Raw genomic sequence first — 21583 nt, 5'->3', positions numbered from 1 at the left:
CTTCTTTTTTAACTAGCCTGTTTTTGAATTTACTATGTTCTTGTCCACAAAAACTCAAAGTATTATGATTGTAAATGGTATTGAGCTGCAAGTCTTGGAACAGTTGCAATTAAGTTTTGCTGGTTTTGAAGTATCCATTTTTCTTCTTTTTAGTTAAGAAACACAAGTCTACTAAATGAAAATAGAATCAGCTCATTCAGTGCTGTAAAAAGACTTCTTTGTTTTATTTAAGAAAATAGGGTGAAAATTGAAAAGGCAACAACATATTAAAGCATTTGCAAATTTTAATGCAGAGCAGTTATAAATTCAATTATTCCTTTTTCTTCTCATCTCCATTTTTGGTATCAACCTGACTTGCTACAGTTGATTCAACAATCTCTGTCAATGAATTGACTTTCTGTAAACAAATAATGAAAAAATAAGTCGCTACTATGAGAACATTATGGGTATATGTGGGATAGTTTGCAAGGAGTAATAGTTTAGTAACATACTTAAAAGTCATAAACATTATATTTAGATAAAAGCATTAAGCCAATAAGTGATAAGCTGCAGACATTACACTGATACTGTGACACTGAGCCGACATAACTTTGGTTCCCAAGCAGTTGCTTGGCCATTATGAGCAAATTTTCTCTGGTTCATGCCCAGCTGTGGCATCGCACAGCATAGGTGAGGCATGGCTTTTAAGCCTGTATCTCACAACAAACTGGAGTGCTGTTGGGTGGCCACACTAGTGAATACAGTCGATCTCTCATCACCAGCTTTACCGATCGATGAGACCTTATAGGTCAAAACAGTGTGCACTGTATGCAGCTTATTAAATTTATGCTTTAGGTAGTGTTATTTGGTAAAAGATGCAACACCTGTATGGTTGTGTTTTCTTGCATGTTACGAAGTTGGTAGACAGAAACTTGACCATCACTATCTCCAACTAAAACGCTGTTAGAATTCTTTGAAAAAATCGAACAGGCCAGTTTTGTTCCTGGGCTAGCCAGTGTATTAATCAGGGCATCCAGACTAAAAAAGAAAACAGTAATAGTCTGTTGCAAGATATTTGTTTCGCAATTCATGCTCAGTTGACTTACGTGTTTGTGCTCAGATCCCAAATCTCAACAGCCCCTTCATTTACTGCACAGAAGACTGTAGGGGAATAAGGGGACCAGCAGATGTCGTGTACAGCTTTTGTGGTGGAATGAAAAGTGAGAACTGGCTTTAATATACCCTGAGTCCATAACCTAAACAAGAAAGCAAACACATTTACAAAGTGTAATGTATGTTTGATTTATTTAGCACTTTGCTTGTAACTTTTCACATACTTAATACTCCAGTCAGCACTGCAGGAGAGAAAAACATCTTGTGAAAATGGTGACCACTTTACTTTGTACATTGGACCAGTATGGCCAGTGAAGGAATCAAGAAACTGTTCATTGTATGAGCAGGAACATTTGTGGATTAAACCCTCCTCTGTCCCAGCTAGGTACATGTTCGTATCCTGTAAAAATGCATGAACAATTTATAGATAACACAGGACTTAACTTTCAATAGTTTGCTTGGTAAAGAGTTATTTTGTTGTCGAAACCTTAGAACAATGACTTGATGGGTTAGAGTTTCCTGTAACGCAGCTTGAGGTAAGAGCAGCTACAGAATGCAGAATAGGGCAGTGATAAACAGCCAGAATAAAGTCATAAAGTAGGCAGAGTAAAAACCCTCAAAAATCTTTTTTGCAGTACAACAAACCAATAAGTTAAAAAGTCTTCTTGCATGCACAGATATGGTGTTTAAACCTTTAGCTTTTTTAAGATGCAATTTTTGATTTCAACATATATAATTTCGAACTTACTTTTGGATGAAAATCAAAGCACATTCCAGGCGCCTGTCGAGAGATAAAAGCTTCCGATTTTTCTTTTTTCTTCTGGTGGCTTTTGCTGCTGATGCGTTTTAGCTTCATTAAGTCTGCAAAGGAAAACCAATACAGTAAACTAGAGTTGGTATAAACTAATGCCTAAAAGCTCAAAAAGAAACCTTACCAACACATTCAAATCCCTTGCGAATGGACCACTGCACAATTCTTCCATCTGCTGATATTGAGACAAGGATTTCACCCCTTTCATCACCGACACCCTTTTCTCGCTCAATCCAGCAAAGTTGCCAAACAGGGCTTGAATGCTTTCCATGACAATCACTAGTGTATGCAGAACATGTAACAACCAGTAGTTTACAATTCAAAATTTAGGTAGTGGTGCTTTTTTTAGTCTCAAAGTTACTCTCAAAGCATTTGTTAGGAAATAATGTATTCTACTGTAGTTGTTCCCAACTGGGGATGAATTCCACCCAAGGGAGGAATTTGAAAACTTAAGGGGAGAATTTTCCTTTAATGTGTACATGTGGTTTGTAAATAGACACATTAGCTCTGGGAATATAACCTGTGAAGTAGACTATTTTTAAATGATTTTTGTATGGTTTAGTATGTATTATATTGGAAAGGAATAAAGGTATTTTGAATTGTTAAGTGAAGAATTCAGCAAAAAGGTTGGGAACCACTGTTCTACAATGTTTGGATAAATAACAGCTATATGTTCTTGGCATGGTTACAGAGAAATCTACTTACAAGCTATCCACTACAGGGGAATCTTCAGTGTTTCTGACATTGTAAATACACACAGTACCATCGTAGAGGCCTACAGCTAATAGATTTGGATTTCCAGAACTGAAGTCCACAGCTGTGACGCTTGCTTTGCAGTGGTACACTCTTTCAGGAAACTACCACAGAATAGTTTGTGTTTAAAAAATAAGAAATTGGGATGTGTTCTGTGTTGATTGGTCATTGACCATTTCAGAAGTATAAAATATTTTAAACATTCATATAGTATATGCAGGGTTCCTATGGGTGTAAAAACCTGGAAAAGTTATAAAACAAGCTAAAAAATCTTCAAAGGGTATGGAGTTTTTATGTCCAAAACGTCAGTTTATAGTTTTAGCATCAAATGTGGACAGCTATACATCTGGTGATTAGTCGAAGACTGTGGTTCTTACAATTACTTTAAACATCCCTACTCTATGTGTTGTGCTGTAGTCAGCCTACTTCATATTTTGAAATTGTTGAAGTTATACCAAGGCATTAATGCAAAGTGTATGGAAATTTTGTGCAGTATTTTTGAAATGTTTGGGAAAACCCATGAAATTTCGGGAACCCTTTAAATGTACAGCATATAACACAGTTTCTCTCTAAGTACTTAAAATGTCAAATTCCTTTCTTTTAGCATTCTCACTTGGGATTTACCTCTGGGTTTTTCATATTCCAGCAGCAGGCAAGGCCTCCTTTTGACTTGCTTTGTTCACTAAACCCAAATTGTCCATATCCAACAGCAAGGATGTCTGAGTTTTTCTTATTCCATGCCATACTGGCCACATTTCGCCCCTGAGTATATTTTTTGAAAACTACATATTCAAATTGGTTTGGTAATGTGTTGGTTTACCTTAGTCAAAGAACAATGATATGACCATAAGCGGTCAAGTGTCGGGGCTCGTGATGTCATTATGTCAGGTGACACAGTTCCTGCTTGACTTTCTGTTTCAAATTTCTCCTTGTCGGGGTCTATAAACATTTTAAAAGTAAATCTTATGAAAACGTTGTAGTTCACATTACCCATAAAGTAAAAGCAAATTGGATGAGAGAATTTACCAAAACCTTGAAGTGTCTATCATATATTTTTGTGTTTTTGTAACTTACCAACTAATATTTGCATGCCACGGTAGGTAGCTTGTTTGGGCTGATAAATATTTTCTGTGACCACACGTTCTATGATCACTAGATGGCGCTTGATGCTTTCTCCATTGCATATTGCTTCCCATTGTGGGTTCACACCTTGAAGCCAAAAAACAAACACTGTTTAGGATGTGATATACAGTCAACTATGGTAAATAGTAGATTCAATTTGCCAAACTATTTTCCTATGTATGGTGGGCTTTAGTTTGAGACTTAGCCTGCACTAAAACAGAATTTGTAACTAAATTATACTGACTGTACTGGCAAAAATGAGTGTCTTAGTCAAACACTATTTTCAGTAAGGTTAAATCCTTTCAATATCAATTAACAAGCAATAGAAGCATGTTGTAACATGATGATGTCATCCTGATGCACAAGATTACACAAGAAGGTTTGTGAAGTGTTTCCATTCATGAAATTTAAAACAACATTGGTTCCTTTTTTTCATTTCTGCCATGTGTCTTTAGTTTTACAGTTGGGAAAGTCCCAGTCACATGCCTTGGTGCATACCCATTGAGTCACACATGACAGTGTAAGTAATACATTACTTTAATATTACACAGGCCTGTGTAACCAGTCTGGTATTTACCAAGTCAAAATATTGCCTCCTACACTTAGTTGTACTGTAAAAACACCCGATTTCAGTCCTTAGTGAGGCACTTCCACCAATAGGGGGAAATGAACAGTCTTAATTGGTATAAAAGAGTGTGTGCTTGGATTAGTGTTGAGCTACTAGTACAATGTAAGTTCCACAGTAATGTATCATTTTATACAGTACGACAAGGGGTCTAACAGCATGAAAAGAGTAGTTCAGTAAAGTTATAGTTGCCTTGGAAGTTTTTTACAAGATAGTTTTGGGTTTTGCATTAAACTGTACCTTTATTCAAAAGTTATAGAAATTATAAGTTGTCTGTATAATTTATAGGAATATTTTTTTGATATGGTAGATTAGTGGTACAAAAGAAATACTTTTTGCAACTTAAGCATACCACTTTCACTTCCCTCCATCGTAACAGGTCTTTCAGTTTGTGCTGGAGTTTCTGGTTCAACTTCACCCATCACCGACATGGTCAGCACACTAGCTCTACTCTCTAAAATAAAAAAGACCAAATATATTAGACAATATTGGATTTGCAGATTGAACTTGAATTATGTATGAACTGAAACATTTCCTCTTTAGTCACAACTGTTGCAAGGCAAAAAACAGTTTTAAAGCAATTTTATGCCAGTCACATTTAACTATCTCTGGAATGTTATGGCTTAATACTACTATTAACATCTATATTGAAGCGTTTTTAACTATTTTGCATATATTTTTTTCAAGAATTAATCCTTACCAACACTAGGTTTTTAAGTGTAAGCAGTGGGGGATGTAATTTCACAATTTTGTTTGGTCCTCTGGTTTACCATGTCTGTATAACAGCAAAGTACTTGGTGGTGCATGATTACTGTCTTTGTGTAAAAACTAACGTAGCTGCATTTAACTGTGTGTTTTTAGACGCCATAGAAAATTAGTGGTTGAGTATCACTATATACAGTCAAATTATTTTCAGTAGGCTGACATTCAGTTTTGTAGTTTGACCAATGAATATATTATCATGATTATAATGGTAAAGTGAATGGGTAGTCAAGTACTTGTTAAGCTTGTTCCAGCCTTTTAACTTAAAATTTTTGTTTGTGTAGATTTTGTGTGTGGGTTGTAACTATTAAATGTAAAAGAACATGAAAAGATGCCAGAGTTGTTCATCATCAATTGTTGTCTACTCTCAAAATGTCAGTTGTGATATTCATAGCGAAAAACTAAAAGACATGCCAGGAATGGGTGAAGAATATTCATTCTCAAATCGGATAAAACAAGTCGTCAAGTCCATTGCCCAAAACAGACCAGATGTGGTTGCTCTGAATGAGGTAAAAATGTAAAAAAGCCCTTTTTTCCTATATCTAACATAGCTTAAGCCTCTGTTTTGTGGTGAGATTTGTTGTTGTGAGATGTACTATCATTGGGGGTATCAAAATACCTAAATACCAACTTTTAAAGTAACATGGTTTTTGATTTAGTTTCTGCCTTTAGCAATATGATTTTTGAATTATGCAAAGCACAAGCAAGTGAATTGTAGCTCATGTCAAATCTTGTATTAAAAAAAACTTGTTTGTAGGTTCGGTACAAAGAGTTTGTTAATGAAGTCATCACACTGCTGGAGGAACAAGGTTACATGGCACAAAGCTTTGCCAACAACGATGGTCATATGTCTTTTAACAATATTCTGGCAATATCTGAAACCAGTGAAGTAAGTATATTAGTGAGTTTTGGGGTACTTTTATTTAAGTGTCTTACATATTCTTACAAACTAAGAATGGAAAGTATTTTCCTAGTAACGAAATCTGACGATGAATACCTTGGAATACATATATTTCGCTTAATGGCATCTTCAGTTACTACAAAAACCACAAGATAAAAAACAGATAAAACTTGTGGTTTTTATAGAAACTGAAGATGCCATTAGGCGAAATACATGTATCAAGATATTCAATGCCAGATTTCGTTACCAGGAAACTACTTGCCATTCTTAGTTATTTAATTAAATAAACTATGGTGCCTGTTGAAGGGTCAGATACTGTTCAGTTCAAATACTCACATTCTTACAAAAGACACTATTTGGAAGGCCCTAAATTTTTGACACAATTAGGCAACATCAAATTACCATATGTGTTGGTATTATAGTGGGAAGTAATGCATTGGAAACACAAGTGGGTTGCTGTAGACCAGCTTGAGCAGCCCTATTTAGAGGACAAGCACTGTGTGATTGAAGGCGACCCACATGGCAGAGGGGCAGGGATTGCCTACCTTAAACACAAAACTACCAATCTGCAGGTATGTAATAAGACTATGTTATGCATACAAATCCAGTTAATCACACAAACCATTTAAATGCATACAGATCATAAATCTTACTTATAACCATTCGTTAATTGCATAAAAATGCTGGGCAAATAGGTGATGTGATTAACTAGATATGCCTGTATTGTTATTTCACACACTTTGGTAGAATGGCGTACAATTGATTTACCAGGTATTTGTGCAAACAAGCTAATTTTCATTGCAGGTTTGCGTGCTTGTGTCCCATGTTATTCCCTTTGGCAAAGTAAAGACACAACAACAAAATGCACTACTGTCGCTAAGCCAAAAGAATATGCAGAGTCAACCACCTATACCTACAATCATCGTAGGTGATCTGAATCGCTTTTACGATGAAAAAGAACAATTCTCTGAACAGCTTTTGGAGTACCACATGCTGGAAGCAGTTCCGCAACAGTTCATAATACCCACAGAAACTGAAGAAATAAGACTAAAAGGGGAGGACATTGGCACATTTAGTCCTTGGCCAACCGATATGAAGATGTATGATAAACTTCTTAAGGAACCAATTAGTAAATCTCCTTTGGACGTTCATGTCTATACAAATGATCCATCACTTATAAGGAATGAAAGTGTCATTACTTACGCTTCAATGCTGAAATCTCCCAACAGGGACCCACCTCCGGATGGCAGAAACCCTGTCCGGCATATGCTTGATAGAAGAATGGCATCGGACCATATTGCAATTATAGGGCGATATAGTATGTTTGGTTAAATTGACAAAGGCCATAATTTTTAAACTGTTTTTTAAGCATAACTTGATTTTAAATGATTCGGAATTGCTTTATATTTGTGTTGAAATTGAAAAAAAGATATATTTCTTTAACATGGGCATACATATACCTCAAAACACACCACAGCCAATTTGGATGCCAAAAGTTGATTGTGTTTACTTAAAGCAGTGATGGTTAGCAAAACACTTTATAAAAGGCCTTTTGTCATGCTGTTCTCTGTAATGTTACCATATTGGCAGAAGACCCAGCTGCTAATTGAAAATTATAACAATTCTTTACAGTTCCATTCCTTTTCTGCATCATCTACACTATTTTTATGTTATCCGAAGTTGCAGTCGTATCATGTTATGTTTTTCTTCACTACTCACTGTGCACCCTTTACGTCTTATTTTGTGGTTTTCATACTGTATAAATTTCATGTCACTTGTAGAAAACATGTAGTGGCCTTTTGTTATGCCGGTACATGTAACATTGTTTCAATGTGAACTGTTATTTTTGATACAAATTTTTTGTTTCAAATAGTTATACTAACAAATTATTAGTTTAGTTATACTGACAAATTATTAGTTTTTTTCTGTTTAAAAATCATTTCATTCCAATTGTGATGCTTTCATGGTGTGCGGGCATATTTAAAGTTCGGTTAAAAAAATGCAAAGTACTTCTAGGGATTTAAAAAGATAATAAAGTAATTTTAAACAAGAAAATAATACTTATCATTGATGTCATATGACATAGGCAAAATGTAAGATGTTTTGTAGTGTTTGATGATTTAATTAAACTCTGAAAAAATCTTGTCTATTTATGTAAGAATATGGTAATAACTAGAGATACAGAACATTCGGTTTGCCAAATTTATTTGACCGAATCAGCCATTTTTACAAAAACTCGCTTTCGGCCGAACAATTTGTTGCAATACGGCTGAAACAGAATGTTTTACAAACACAAATTTAAAGGTGTCGTTTCTGCCTTCTAAGGTACGACACAATCTTTCAAACTATGCCATAACCAAAATCATGGCAAGTATTATAATTATTAATGCATTATTGTTTGCACATTTGGTACAACTCTAGTTAAAACCCTTTTTCATCTCTAGTTAAAACCAGGGAGTCGAACCCGAACTGAACCCGAACCCGCGAACCGGTTTGAGCGGTTAATTTCATTAAACCCGAACCGCTAATTACGCGTTTCTAAAAACCCGAACCGGAGTTGAACCCTATAATTTGTTTGACGTTGAACCCGAACCGGAACCGAACCAGTAAAAATGCACCCTGTTTATATATATATATATTTTTTTTCAAAACAGCGCACTAACGAACACGCGAGATAACATTTATAGGGCGTGTCAAAAATAACAGTGTACCAGCAAAATTATTTTAGAGTTTGATAAGGCCAGATAGATGATGGGTAGAATTAAATTAAAACGAATGAAAATTTGAACCGGTTTAAAAACCGCAAACCGGTTCGGACCGGATAATTTGCCCAAACCGGAACAAAACCCGAACCCGAAAATATACATTTAAAAAACCTGAACCGAACCCTTAAAAACAAAACGAAGTGAACCCGAACCCCTAAAATAAAAACGAAATGAACCCGAACCGAACCTGAACCCGTATAACAAGCGGTTCGACTCCCTGGTTAAAACCCTTCTTCATCTCTAACCCTTAAAACTTTTGTTTTCGTAACAGAAAGAACAAACACTAACCGGTTATTCTGGAAGTTGTCAAGCTTTCCTCTTCACTTCCTTGTTTGGTTTTGTGCTGTGACGATTCAATGATGCTAACTGCTCTGCTTCCAGGTGTAGCTTGTGCTGTTTCATCACTAGGGGGGGCAGCAATGCTTGTGTATGTGTCGTACATGTCCCATGAGGTTACGTTAATACCAGCATCTGTTAGCCCGACCTAAAATATATTTTTTTATTTGTAAGTTTTGTCTAGAGCAGGGCTTTTCAAACTGTGGGTCACAACCCAAATTGGGGTAATAGAAAATCATTTGTTATTATGCCATTGTCACAATAAATGGTATACATGCGAAAATTTATTGTTTAAACATCATTCACATGCAGGATTTTTTTTAAGGTTTGGTTTGGGCGACCGCTAAGTAGTTTTAAGAGACCGCAAGTGTTTCATTTAAATACCAAAAAATAGCCAAATCCAAATTTTGGGAAACCGCTGGAGAAATTTGGGGGACCGTTTCGGTCCCCCAAAACACCTTAAAAAAAACACTGTTCACATGTATAGGCAGGGTTGCCATCGACTTCAAACCAAAAATAAGGACAATGGAAATATTAAATTTTCATATGAATAGAAACAAACGTTTTTGCACAAATCTTTGCATTTATACAAGCCATGACATATCATATGCAGTATTTTGGCCAGAAACAATCTGTTCCAGCAACACCTTGTTCGTAGAAAATACTTTGTACATCTCCTGGCAGCTCAGGTTTATAGGTTTATTCTACTTGTAGCAAGGATTAGACTAGTAAATGTTGAAAATGAGACAAAATAAGGACACAAGTCAAAAATAAGTACACTTCTTAGAAAAAAGGACAATGCATTTTTCTAAGACACTGCCCTTCAAAATAAGGACAAATCTTAGAAACAAGGATGGTATGGCAACCCTGTGTATAGGCCATACCTATCAAGGGGTCACAGAGAATTTCCTTTTATAAAATGGGGTCGCAGAGCAAGGAAGTTTTAGAAGCCCTAGTCTAGTTATGGATTTGACAAGTGATTCTTATGAATTGACTAAAGTTTCGATCAAAACACTTATCTGTGAACAGAAAAATGTTTTGAAAACTAAGTGTACCTTCTCGGCCTGAATTTCCTTATTTTTGAGAGCATTGTTAAAAGTCTGCATTCCACGATCAGAAAATCTGTCATTGCCTTCTTTGGTTTTGCACAATTCTTCATATGCTTGGTTTCGTTTCCTAATCATGCCAAAATATTATTTATTTGCTGTAAGCTCAGCAACCACAACAATGCCTTGCCCCAATTATGAGAAACATTTTTACCATTTCTACACCACTTCAAAGGATACAAATTTAACTGTTGTAAGTCTATTTGCACACAATTAACTTAGGTGAGTGCTTTAATGTTATGGATTTAGCTAGCATGGCACATATAAGGCCAGAAAGTAAAGTAATTATGGAAGCAGAGATCAATTTCCATATTTATAAAACTAGAATTTCTAATAAAAAGACAAATCTGGTTTAATCCATATAGGTTATCCCATAACGCCTTTAACTACATAGGGACCATTAAATCATAGTCTATCACTTCACCATAAATCTTGGCAAATTGGCTATGCAATTAACCGGAATCGTTTGTTTTGTATTTATACATATTTGTTAACGTATAAAGGTGACCCATTGGAATCCAAACTCACAAAACAACACAATATTGTAAAGTCACATACTCTGTTATCTGAGCATCTTCTCCCTCTTCCGACACTGCTACTCCTTTCTGTTCAAACATCAATATTGTGTCTGTCTCCTCCAAAGTAATGTTGATCACTTTGTTGAGATCATTTTCTGTTAGTTCTTCCACCTCTTCTTTGCGAACAGTCATAACATCTGAAAGTTCATGGATACAGGTGTTATTTGCCCACTTTTTACAAAAATATTTAGTATGTTAATTTTTTTCTTAGATATTTGGTGGTGTTTTTGCTTTTATATTTCTGGATTTTGCAATAAATAAGGAAACTTTATAGAGAAATCATTGTGAGTGTAATGCATTGAGACATTACTCCACTCCACCAAGGGTAAAAAAACACACACAAAGCTCCTACATTTACTGGTGACAGAAATGAGGAAACACATAGTTACCCCCCATAACATTTCTTTGACAACAGACCATATCTCACCTGCAAATCCTGTGGTTATTTCTGGTCCACTTTCAGTAATTTCCCCACTTGATTCAATAGATGATATCTTTGATCTTGCAGATCTATTTGATGTGCTTCCATAAATTGATCTGTGCATTACAAAATTCATGTTAACTACCAACAAAGACTTATGCCTGAACAAGCATTTAATTGCTCTCCTTGTTTGTTTTTTCGGGCATTTCTCTGTGTTACAGACATCATCTCAATTTGGGCCATAGGTGTTTTCAAAACTACTAAACATTCCATTACAATATGGAAACAGTCAAAAACTGTGAAACACACCATACATTGTGGTTTCAATAAAAGGCTACCAATGAACAAATACTTATGTCAAAACAGCATATTACCTGCTAAATGGTTGAGCATAGGCACTGGCTGTCCCAGTCTGGTACATTGATGCAAAAGACAGAATATCAGTTGGTGTGCCAACAGTTGACTGGTTGTCACTGTTAAATAACTGACTCTTCTGTGTGGATGGATCAACAATATACAGTGGTTTGGGGGTGACATCATGACCATTATCATCAAGTACCTGAAATAAACACTGTTACTTTTGTCCACAAGTTTGTATGTTAATGTCTATATGGTTGTGATGGAATTAAACCATTGTATAACTTTAGCAGTTCTTAAACCTATGGTACAAACCAAACATTCTATCTTTTTTATGTGTTACAAACTCCCTGAGAGAGCAGTATGTACAATTTACATAACATATTTTTCGTTTTACTTAATGTACAGTAAATATAGATTTTATTCTGCACTGAGAGTAATAGAGCATTACACAAAACATAAGCAGCTTAGACAAACCATTAGTTAAACAATTACTAAAACAGCAACAATGTGCATTGTGTTAAAGACAATTTAAAACTAAATATCCTACAACAATATCCAGTCTTCCTGGTCCAGAAGTTTTAGCTTCACCAAGTTTTGATTCACTCATCGTTACACTTCTTCGACTTTGTGTTATGTTAGCATCGCTGCGCTTTGAAAACCGACTCTGACTAGTTGTGTTGAGAATGCTTCCTGTTTTTGTCGCTCGGGACCTGCCATGGTAAACACATGATTACACCAAGTTTAAATTGCACATCAACCATCAAATTATTTGGAAGTAATTGTTTCCATGAATTTTAAGATCCAGATGTACATATTTTGGAAAATATGCAATGTACAGTGATAACCACAAGTATGGGATTTTTTGCTTTAAGCATTACAAGAAAGTCACACTTGGTTACAGAGGTTACATTAAAGCCATGGTTTCAGCATAAACAAAATTAAGAAAATACATAATAGAATATTTTATAATAGCTATAGTTACTTCATAAAATATTTTATTTGCTTAACACTAACAAGACAGCACTTACACAAATAAATTGCCCTTGGTGTTATGTTTTACCATCTTTGACATGATGAGTGTTGTGCACTTTTTTTAGGCTAGAGTAAAGTTGCACAAAGTAGTTTCAGACCCTGGAAAGCCAAAACAACCACTAACTGTTATTGTTTTTAAGTACAGGTTAACACTTTTTGTTAAATGTTACTTATGCATCATGTTGCATTGGACAATTATTTCAAAACGATGTGCGTTATAGTTGAACACAATGTATCTGGATTTTGTATCAACAAAAAATGTCGAAACAGTTGGCAAAACAAAACAGTTACATGCATTCAAAATTACGAAAAGTAGAGAAGTTAGCATATGCTTTCGTGTTTCGTTAACACTTCATTTGCGGCTTTATTTATTTTTAAACCAAGTGCAATACAACTGCCACCATGTGTATGTTTTAACAAAAGAGGGATAAAGTATTTATGTTACACAGAAAACCAACATACAAACAAATAAATTTGAACCGCGGGCTTCTGTTGTTGTCTAGGAGATTTTCCCAACTTGTTCCCGAGCGAGCAAAAACTTTTATCCAATGCTACACCGTTTAACATAGAAATCATAAAAAAAATTGTCAAATATAATTCGTGTTAATAATAAATAATAACAAAAACATTTGACATGAGCGTTGTGATAATTGAACTAAAGGAGGTTGAGATATTAACTTTCAAAACTTTTGTGTGAATATTTTATAATAACATATGTATGTTTATGTAAACATTTGGTACTAAAATTATGATAGTTCTCTCGAAGGTCAAAACAACCTAAGTGTTTCAAAATTTTTAAAACGTGTCATTGAGCGTTATAATCTGAATTTAGACGTAAAATCACTTGCGTTTCAGCTGAGGGAATAAACGTTGTATTTGCTGTGGTAGATTTGATACGTAGGTCAATCGCTCTTACCTTCAAAAAAGTTCATACAAAACCATCGTTTTCCTGTAGCCATCTTCGCGTGAAAAAGTTTAATTGTTGTGCCAGCTGTTGTACATTTCAAAACTTATTTGTAGGCGTCAAAAGTGATAAATATTGTTCTTTTTTTGTTTCTCATGTGTTTGTTTCTCCCGCTAAATGTTTGTCGGCAGATGGCGGTATAGATCGTTGTTTGGAAAACATCTGTTTTCCAACAGAATGCTGGGACATTGACCGCGCTGTACTTATTTATTTCGTTGCTTATGACGGTTAAAAACTCAGAATATGCAAGTGCATTGAACACTAATAAACTTTAAAGTAAAGTGGGCTGGCTTTTAGTCCTACTTGTCGCTATTTGATTGGTGCTATCTTTTTATGCTCACCCGTCCTTCGAGTTTTGTGTCTTTGCGTATATATGTACGTAAATAAAAAAAACATTTAAAAAAAGTATCGTAAGGAAAACATTATCCGGTTATTTTCGTAATGTTGGCAGTCTTTCGTTTCTCCTCAGTCCTCACATTCTCTCTATGATTTCTCTGCTACCACTGTTTAACGAAAAACATCTAGTTTGTGTTGCAGAAACAATAGGTTTCATTGTCTCATGGGACTTTTTATCTTGTGTTTGGACCCAAAATTTTATTTACAGGTATTTGTAGGCATCTCCAAAAGTTTTGAGTTGGAAAGCTAATGTCACCACACCACCTAAGAATAACGGTAAAGTTCACGCATTTTAAACCCATGCCGCTCTACGGAGTTGTACCGCACTTTCAGCGTAAATGAATATGCAGTAAACACAGCGTTGGGCCGCAAGAAACAACTTGTTATTTCAGCGAACGACAACTATTTTTGCCCGACGCAGCGGGATCTGGCACGACGCTTACTTTAGCCCGTATCCAGTTCACACACTTCAGGGCAACTTTGATGGCTGAAATAACAAGTTGAGTACGCGCAATGACAGCATATTTCACGCATGGATGCGCATAGGCATCTCACTCGTGAATACGTCACCGATAACGTGCACGCTCAGGCGTAGCGAGAATTGTCAGAGCAAGTGACTTATAATGTGTCAAGTGGCCTTTTGGCGACGTGAAGTTATGTTAAGGGGAATGCTAGCTGAATTTGCTTGCCTGGTGATGCAGAGCTTGAATTTAGAGTTGTTTTAGACTTGGAAGAGTCTGACTGGTTATGGGTGAGTGAATTACACAAACAGTTGGGTGCTTAACGGTGCTTGATTTTCTCTCTTCGAATTTAAACAAAGTTATCGATACTTCACAGCTCTTGCCTGCATTTCTTGCAGTCACAAAGACGTATGGGTAACCCTAGTCAGTTAATCCTACTCAAAACGCAAAAACACAAAATTTCTGGAATTTATGAACACCATTTAACACAGCCGGACATTTAACTACAGAATAACCTTTGGTTACGGCTTTCCACCACAAAACATTATTTTAATGAAACAATGGACTCTTACACAGAAACCATGTGACCTTACGTATTTAAATTCTTTTTTATTTAAATTCCTTTACATGAGCTGAAAATTTGAACCATTACGTCATTTCAACGAAACGCGTCAACATTGCAAAAAAATGAACCACGTTCCAATTCACATTACGTGACATAGTAAAATGTAATTTTCCATCAGAGAGGTTACGTTTCCACGTGCAACGCGTGTTCTTGTCTTGCTTCCTGTCCAGACGACGTCCTGGGAAGACAAATCCGGTGCTGTCTGTCAAAATCACATACCTGCCATTACGTCCTGTCAAAAGTCAAAGTTTTGTATCCGCCATCAATAGTTCATATAGTAACACAGTAATGTGGACTCCACAAGTAGCTGTCACAATCGTTACATTGCTCCATCTGTGGCACAAAGCCCCAAAACAAGCCTATTTTCAAATCTTGACCGCAAAGTTGTTCTTGGCAGCTGGCCGAAGGTTGTTAACGCGAAATGGACGCTGCCGGTGTTGTGAAAAGACTTAGCCGCCATGAGCGCCTCGAACCGCGGCGGAGGTAAATGTCGCTGACCCGAAGTCGAAAAAGCTGACAGTTTTGCTTGACGCGTTGTGTTGAACCATATCGCACACGGGTACGCTAGGTGTCGTTTTACAGCCCTTGTGCAAAGCGTGCTACAACTGGTATAACAGTATCATGTCTTATTAGAATTTGTTAAATTATCCAAGTTGATCCGCAATTTTAAAATTTGGCAACATGGGCGGTCCTGAAACGTACCAAAGCTGTTTATTGGGATTGTTGTATTTTAAACACATTATAAAACCGCAAAGATAGCGCAAATTGAGAACCACTCATTTTTTTAATTTTTATTTACAATATCGTGCAAAATCAAACCAAAAGTAACAATTCCTGCCAAGAATTCAGAAAAACCAGGACAATTGATAGGCACGATGTCACAAAAAAAGCATGGGTCGAAACAGAGTGCACTGTCTGCAGCTTATCATGATGCTTTCATAAAACATGTACTATTTGAGCAAGTTTTAACATTTTATTTTTTCGACAAAGCCCATCATTTCGATAGCCTTAGTTAAACGATAGGGGCAGGAACATTGTTAAATAACAGCGTTACTCTCTGATCACATGACGAGACATAGCTGAGCGGCCTTATCCAGTAACAACAGGAAGCGCGACAGTCGCTAGCCACCACAATAGGAGGGTCGCAACTGGAAGCGGATCTCGTCGCATTCCGAGCCAATAAACCAGATCCAATGAGAAAGACAAACATTTTTATAACTTCACACCTCGGAACAAAGGACGACACGCAACGAAGCTGTCGGGCCGCGGTGCTCGGTGACGTCACGCCGTATCATGTGACACGTAAATTGCCTCGGAGGTGTCGAAGACAAGGGCCGACACCTGGCCACACAATAGCCGACGGAGCGGGCTTAAAATAACGTTATCGCGACCCAGTTGGGAAAATGGCGATTGGAAAGCGGTGGGAAATGCCTTTTGTGCGACTAATGGGTCGCTAAGATTGGATTGAGTTTGTGTGTATTAGTTACTTGTTTGTGGCATCACGGGTTAGTTTGAAGGGGAAGGGCCAGCCACAGCTGTAGCTACTCGCTTTTCCTGCGAGCGGGTCGCGATAAAAGAATTCGGGATTTTTTAATTGCTGAATAAACAGCGTACGATGATTCCTCTGGTGTCGGAAAATATGTTGGTGTTTCAGCTGGCACTTACAACCAAAACAAACGGCCCGAATTATCTGACTCCTTACTTCACAGTGTCAACATATTTTGTTGAAAATTCGAGTAGGGTTTCACACCTAAAAGAACGCTTGTCAATTGACTTTAGTTTCTGTCTCGAGCTCATATAGAATGTATAAAAAATGACCAATCGTTTTCCATTTCAAATAAAATATCCGCAGATTTATTCAGCAAATTCACATTTATCAATAAATAAATCAATTGCTTGAATTTTATGATTTTAATTTCTGTATGTAGAGTATTAGAGCAAAATGATATTTATTTGCTATTAGGTGCTAGCTGTCGTACCTCAAAGTTGAACAATGTGCCCAGTTGTGCAGGTCTCTTTTAACTGACCACGGTCAAATGGAAAAAGAACCCCAACCGACAAGCTCAACTATCACAATAACCTACAAAGAAAAAAAAATTGAATTTTGCGATAAAATCACCAAATCGCAGCGATAAGCGAGCAGGCCTAATTGGGTTTCATGCAAAAATCACAGAAACTTCAAACGCCATTGCGCTGGTGACAGAAAGAAGATTGGCGAGGTGTTGCAGAAGCCGACAGTGCACAGGTGTGAGAGGGACAGGTTACCGGTTGGCCATTCAGCGACGAAACGTTACACCGCGGACTGGCGTGAAAACGTACCTTGTCTCACACCTACTAAGTGCCTTTGCCTTCAGTAGCAAGTGGGACAAAGAGTTTTGGGGGGTTTAGGAACTCTTGCCAGGCCACAAGGCTGTTGGTTCTGACGCAAATTTGCCCCGCTGGATGGTTTGGATTCTGTCTGGCCTGGCTAGATGCAAAAAACAGGTGTCCATTTTGTAGGTGGCGGTCCCAGGGAGAAATGTCGCGTCAATAGTAGTGTACATAAGGTTTTCAATATAACACATATACAGTTGTATTCAATATACGATCCATTTTTGACATAGAAACGGCCCAGCCACTATTTTTGTATGTAAATTTTTGCATTAAAATTGTAAAGGTGCATAAAACTTCAATTGATAATATTTTAAAAAATGATTGCCAAGGCCTTATTTGAAGGGTATTTTTACAATTATAAACAGCAAAATAGGCTACAATATATATAAACTAAAAACGAGTTTACCCATTTGTTTGTGCAAATAATGCGAACATCATACGACTATATCTTTACAAACGTTTATATCATTAATCTTTTGTCAATGTAATTATGCATATCTTGTCACTTCTCTTGTAAATTTCGCATGGGAAAGCAGAGTTCCCAATTTCCCAATGCAATATAACGCACTTTCGGTGCATTAAAACCGAACGCAATAATTCGTCCTTTGATATTCATAACTCACACAGTTGTAAAAGCGATACCGAACAAATCAATACCACGAAAAACAAGTTGTCGCATATCCGATATTGATTCCAGCGCGCCGGACGATATGCACTTACAGCACGTCATAAACGACGTCACAATGAGCGTGTGAACTACAACGTTTAGTTCCCACTGGGATAACGGAAGGAAACAGCAGTTGACAAGGCAACAAGTTGCTGGCGCCATTTTCGTGTTAATTCACCGGCTTAGAGACGCGTGGTTGAAATGTTAGACACGTTTTGCGGCGTCCTGGGAGGCCAGCACTGATTTGACGCCACGATGGGAAGGGTCAGTGGGGTTAATATTGATCCCCGGGGGACACCGAAACATATACACGTGCGAAAGTTGGCCCGTGTGGGGATGTTTTGCTTCGGGAACAAGGTGACAGCAGGACATGTTTAGGTGCTGGGATTAACGTGTAAAAAGCATGTGGCGTGGACCTGATTTTGCTTGCCCAGAATTAAAAAAATGCGATGTTATGTGTTGACCACCAGAAAATATTTTCGACAAATTTTACGATTATAATTTTTGCAAACGTTTTATAATGCGTTTGCCGTTGCGTTGCAAAGTTATAAAAAAACATATAGAGAGCAAATAAACTTATAAACAACTTTCTAAAAATATATACAAATCGTCAAACAAAGAGTTCTGAAGCTATTCAACTTTTATAAGTGTGTTCAAGTTAAATTAAGTGTTATGATCATGTTTTACAGTATTTGGTTCCTGGATAAATACCACCAACGTCGAACAGTTTTTCTCCTTATTTGTGTTATCCCAATTAACCCACTATTTGTCCATTACTTTTTGTATACCAGAACATGTGGGCGCCAATGGTAGAATCCATTGCCCTAGAAAAGACATTTAAAACCCAATTCGCCTTTATACTTCGGAAGTGGTCTAACACTATAATGACTTAAGTTCAAAAGGTCAACGGGATTGGTGCCTAAACACAACCACTTAACAACGATTTACAAAGCCCAGCCGTTCCTGCCTGACCATAACCCACGTCAGAGTTTTAACAAATCCGGTCGGGCAAAGGCTAAGAGAGAACTTGTAAAGGAGGTGTCAATAAAGACTCTGCGGTCGAGGATAATTGCGGCCGACACGCGTTTGTGACAAAAGAGATTGCTTTTTTGTAAGTGGGCGGTGGGATCTTCGGTCACAAGGTTAATCGAAGAATTGGACGAAGTCGGTTGATTCATGAAGCTATTAAATCCATCTAGATCTAGACTATAAAGACTCCCCTTTAATATATGCCCAAAACAACTTTTGCTTATTTTTTTGGTCAAATAACGTTCTGTCATTTATTAACGTGTCCTTCGATATGTTTTCTAATTGTTTTTCAGTATTTGTTTTTTTTACACAAAATTTAAACTTTTTACGCCTTTTGTTTTTGGAAGTACAAAAAGCTTGCTTTATCAATTTCAGTTAACTACGAACAAAATATGGGTACGTGGCCCAGGCCATCAACAAAGGCTGCCGATTTTGCGTTTGAAATCCACGTGTCTCCCACTAAAACTTTTTTCAAACAACAAAAAACGAAAGAAAAAGGGTTCGCAACTTTTTGCATTTTGCCAGTATTCCGACTATGGATAACATGGGGTTTGCTGTCGCCCGGGACCGGAAACGACACGCGCCACGCGACATAGCGGCGCGACACGTTCCAGGTTGGCAGCAAAGGTGACAAACAAGGCCACGTTGTTGCATACGCACAACTGGTCTCAAATTACGGCGGAAAACTCCAAGGCAATTTCCATGTGAAAATACTCTGAACACTGTTGCATTACAGCTCTGATAGGTTGCTGTTTGATCGTGGCCAGGATGTGGATAGGACAGCCCTATCCGGTTGTCTTAGATGCTATTCACTAGAACAAGTGCCAATTAATAGTACAAAGCGTGGGAGATTTATAAAAAATGTCTCCATTCATAAAAATGGATACGAATGAGACTGGACTTTGCAGGTGTTAACGTATAAGAGCATGGAATTCGGTCTTGGCGAATTTATCTCACGGGGCCAGGTTTGTAATGACGTAGTTTCCAAAAGGTGAAAGCAAATGCCAGACCAACACGTTTAAAAAGTACTTAAATATACTTTTTACAGGAAATAGTTTTGCTGCAAATTTACTTTACCACTTTATACTTGTTTTTGTAGTAAATCTTTATGTAGCAAAAGCATTTTTTGTTAAAAAGAAAACATTTTTTTTGCAACAGTAAATTACGCTTTAGTATGTTTAATCCTTACAGACAGCTTTAATCCCTGGGCCACTTTCCCAACTTAAACCACATGCGATTGGGCTAATAGAATTTATATGCGCAAAATTAAATTTATACTTCAACACCTAAAAACGCATTGGCCACTAGATGGTGCTTCGTGGGGAGCAGTGACGTCACTTTGGTTCGCACGCCATCAGCGGAGGCTTCGAAAAAACGCAAAATATTTGTGTCGGGCTAAAGTTGATGTTGTTCTCGAATCGTATTTTCAAAATCGCTACTCCCGGAAATCGACGGCGGCCAATTTGACGCCGCACAGACGCTGGTGGAATTTATTAAAGGGAATCCAACGTGTTGCTTTCAGCATTAAAGTACACAATGGTCAACTGTGAAGATTTTTTTGTTTGCCGCTGTTCGTTTAAATAAAATAATGTTTTTGTGCTTGGCCAATTTTAAGAATAGAGATTTTTTATGTGCGGCGTTTTGTGGTTAAATTTAGGCAAAAGTTTTAATTCGCATCTGTATTTTTATTAAACAGGTTTTAACTTCACACAACATTGTTTGTAACATTTACTGAACATCTATGATTTTATTAATTGTCAAATCTCTTTTGGGATATTAGAAATTTATCATGTAAAAAAATATAAAAGAGTAAACTACAATCCTCGCCACATAACGATTAAAAGTACCATTCACGCAAAATTAAAAATATTCTGTTGTAGATTTGATGCGCAAAACCAAAATCGCGTTTCAAGACTATAAGCAAAAAATGCGACACTCTCCTTTAGTAAAATCACGCTAGAACGATTTTCAAAATGTACCCACGAAAAACAGGATGGCCTCTTATCCGAACATCATCGAAAGTGTATTTGTGGTGAAATTTTTGGACCTTTTTTCATCCGGATTGTGGTATTCGAGGGCACATCTTAATGGCTTGGTGTGGAATTCAAGTTACGCCATGACGTAATCGGTTGTTATAGTTTCCTAACCTAATGTTACTGGGTGGGTTTAAAGTGCAGTCAGTTCCTGTTGTGGTTTACACCCTAGGCAAGGTTTGTATGTTATTGGGTCGGGCGCGGTTGAAATTTGAAGTGAATGAATTGTAAATAGGAGTGAGGGCACTTTTTCAAAATTTGGGAGTAATTTGTAATGGTGTGTACCTGTAAAATGTATTGTTTTCTGTTTGATTTTTGCATAGTTCTTTGACATGCGTGTGGTAACTGAAAACAGTATTCAGTATTACCTT

General features: G+C 36.9%; 2 protein-coding genes and 1 long non-coding RNA gene across 3 annotated transcripts in view; 1 reads left to right on the top strand and 2 right to left on the bottom strand.

The window, feature by feature from the left end:
* Positions 1–199: 199 nt before the first annotated feature.
* Positions 200–13658, bottom strand: LOC145225377 (dynein axonemal intermediate chain 4-like). Its single transcript, XM_080092058.1, has 20 exons — positions 13581–13658; positions 13127–13215; positions 12661–12763; positions 12180–12342; positions 11647–11831; positions 11279–11388; positions 10832–10988; positions 10223–10343; positions 9120–9315; positions 4756–4857; positions 3731–3865; positions 3477–3595; positions 3281–3418; positions 2609–2760; positions 2028–2182; positions 1841–1953; positions 1317–1492; positions 1086–1235; positions 864–1017; positions 200–397 (listed from the first exon to the last, which is right to left on the bottom strand). The coding sequence occupies exons 3-20, from the start codon at positions 12702–12704 to the stop codon at positions 311–313; spliced, it is 2457 nt and encodes an 818-aa protein (XP_079948184.1). The 5' UTR covers positions 12705–12763; positions 13127–13215; positions 13581–13658; the 3' UTR covers positions 200–310.
* Positions 5448–8211, top strand: LOC145225379 (uncharacterized). The gene is made up of 4 exons (XM_080092060.1): positions 5448–5674; positions 5923–6054; positions 6489–6638; positions 6871–8211. Exons 1-4 carry the CDS (start codon positions 5489–5491, stop codon positions 7396–7398), a joined length of 996 nt encoding a protein of 331 aa, XP_079948186.1. The 5' UTR covers positions 5448–5488; the 3' UTR covers positions 7399–8211.
* A 2228-nt stretch (positions 13659–15886) lies between the features above and the next one.
* Positions 15887–21583, bottom strand: part of LOC145225380 (uncharacterized) — a 39591-nt gene continuing 33894 nt past the window's right edge. The window contains exons 5-6 of the long non-coding RNA XR_013859877.1: positions 17090–17190; positions 15887–16860 (exon numbers count right to left, since the gene is read on the bottom strand). This is a non-coding gene — a long non-coding RNA (uncharacterized LOC145225380). The remainder of the gene's footprint in view (positions 16861–17089; positions 17191–21583) is intronic.

Source organism: Phallusia mammillata, chromosome 4 (assembly GCF_965637545.1).
Source record: "Phallusia mammillata chromosome 4, kaPhaMamm4.hap1.1, whole genome shotgun sequence".
Taxonomy (NCBI): Eukaryota; Metazoa; Chordata; class Ascidiacea; order Phlebobranchia; family Ascidiidae; genus Phallusia; species Phallusia mammillata.
This window is presented reverse-complemented; position numbering and strand designations above follow the sequence as displayed.

Coding starts and splice junctions, on each gene's coding strand:
- LOC145225377 (XM_080092058.1), bottom strand. CDS start 12,704: ATGTCAAAGATGGTAAAACATAACACCAAGGGCAATTTATTTGT. Junction 3,866..4,755: donor GATGGAGGGAAGTGAAAGTG/GTATGCTTAAGT, acceptor TTTGGCTTCAAG/GTGTGAACCCACAATGGGAA. Junction 1,018..1,085: donor TGGGATCTGAGCACAAACAC/GTAAGTCAACTG, acceptor TTTCTTTTTTAG/TCTGGATGCCCTGATTAATA.
- LOC145225379 (XM_080092060.1), top strand. CDS start 5,489: ATGAAAAGATGCCAGAGTTGTTCATCATCAATTGTTGTCTACTCTCAA. Junction 5,675..5,922: donor ATGTGGTTGCTCTGAATGAG/GTAAAAATGTAA, acceptor ACTTGTTTGTAG/GTTCGGTACAAAGAGTTTGT. Junction 6,055..6,488: donor CAATATCTGAAACCAGTGAA/GTAAGTATATTA, acceptor TTGGTATTATAG/TGGGAAGTAATGCATTGGAA.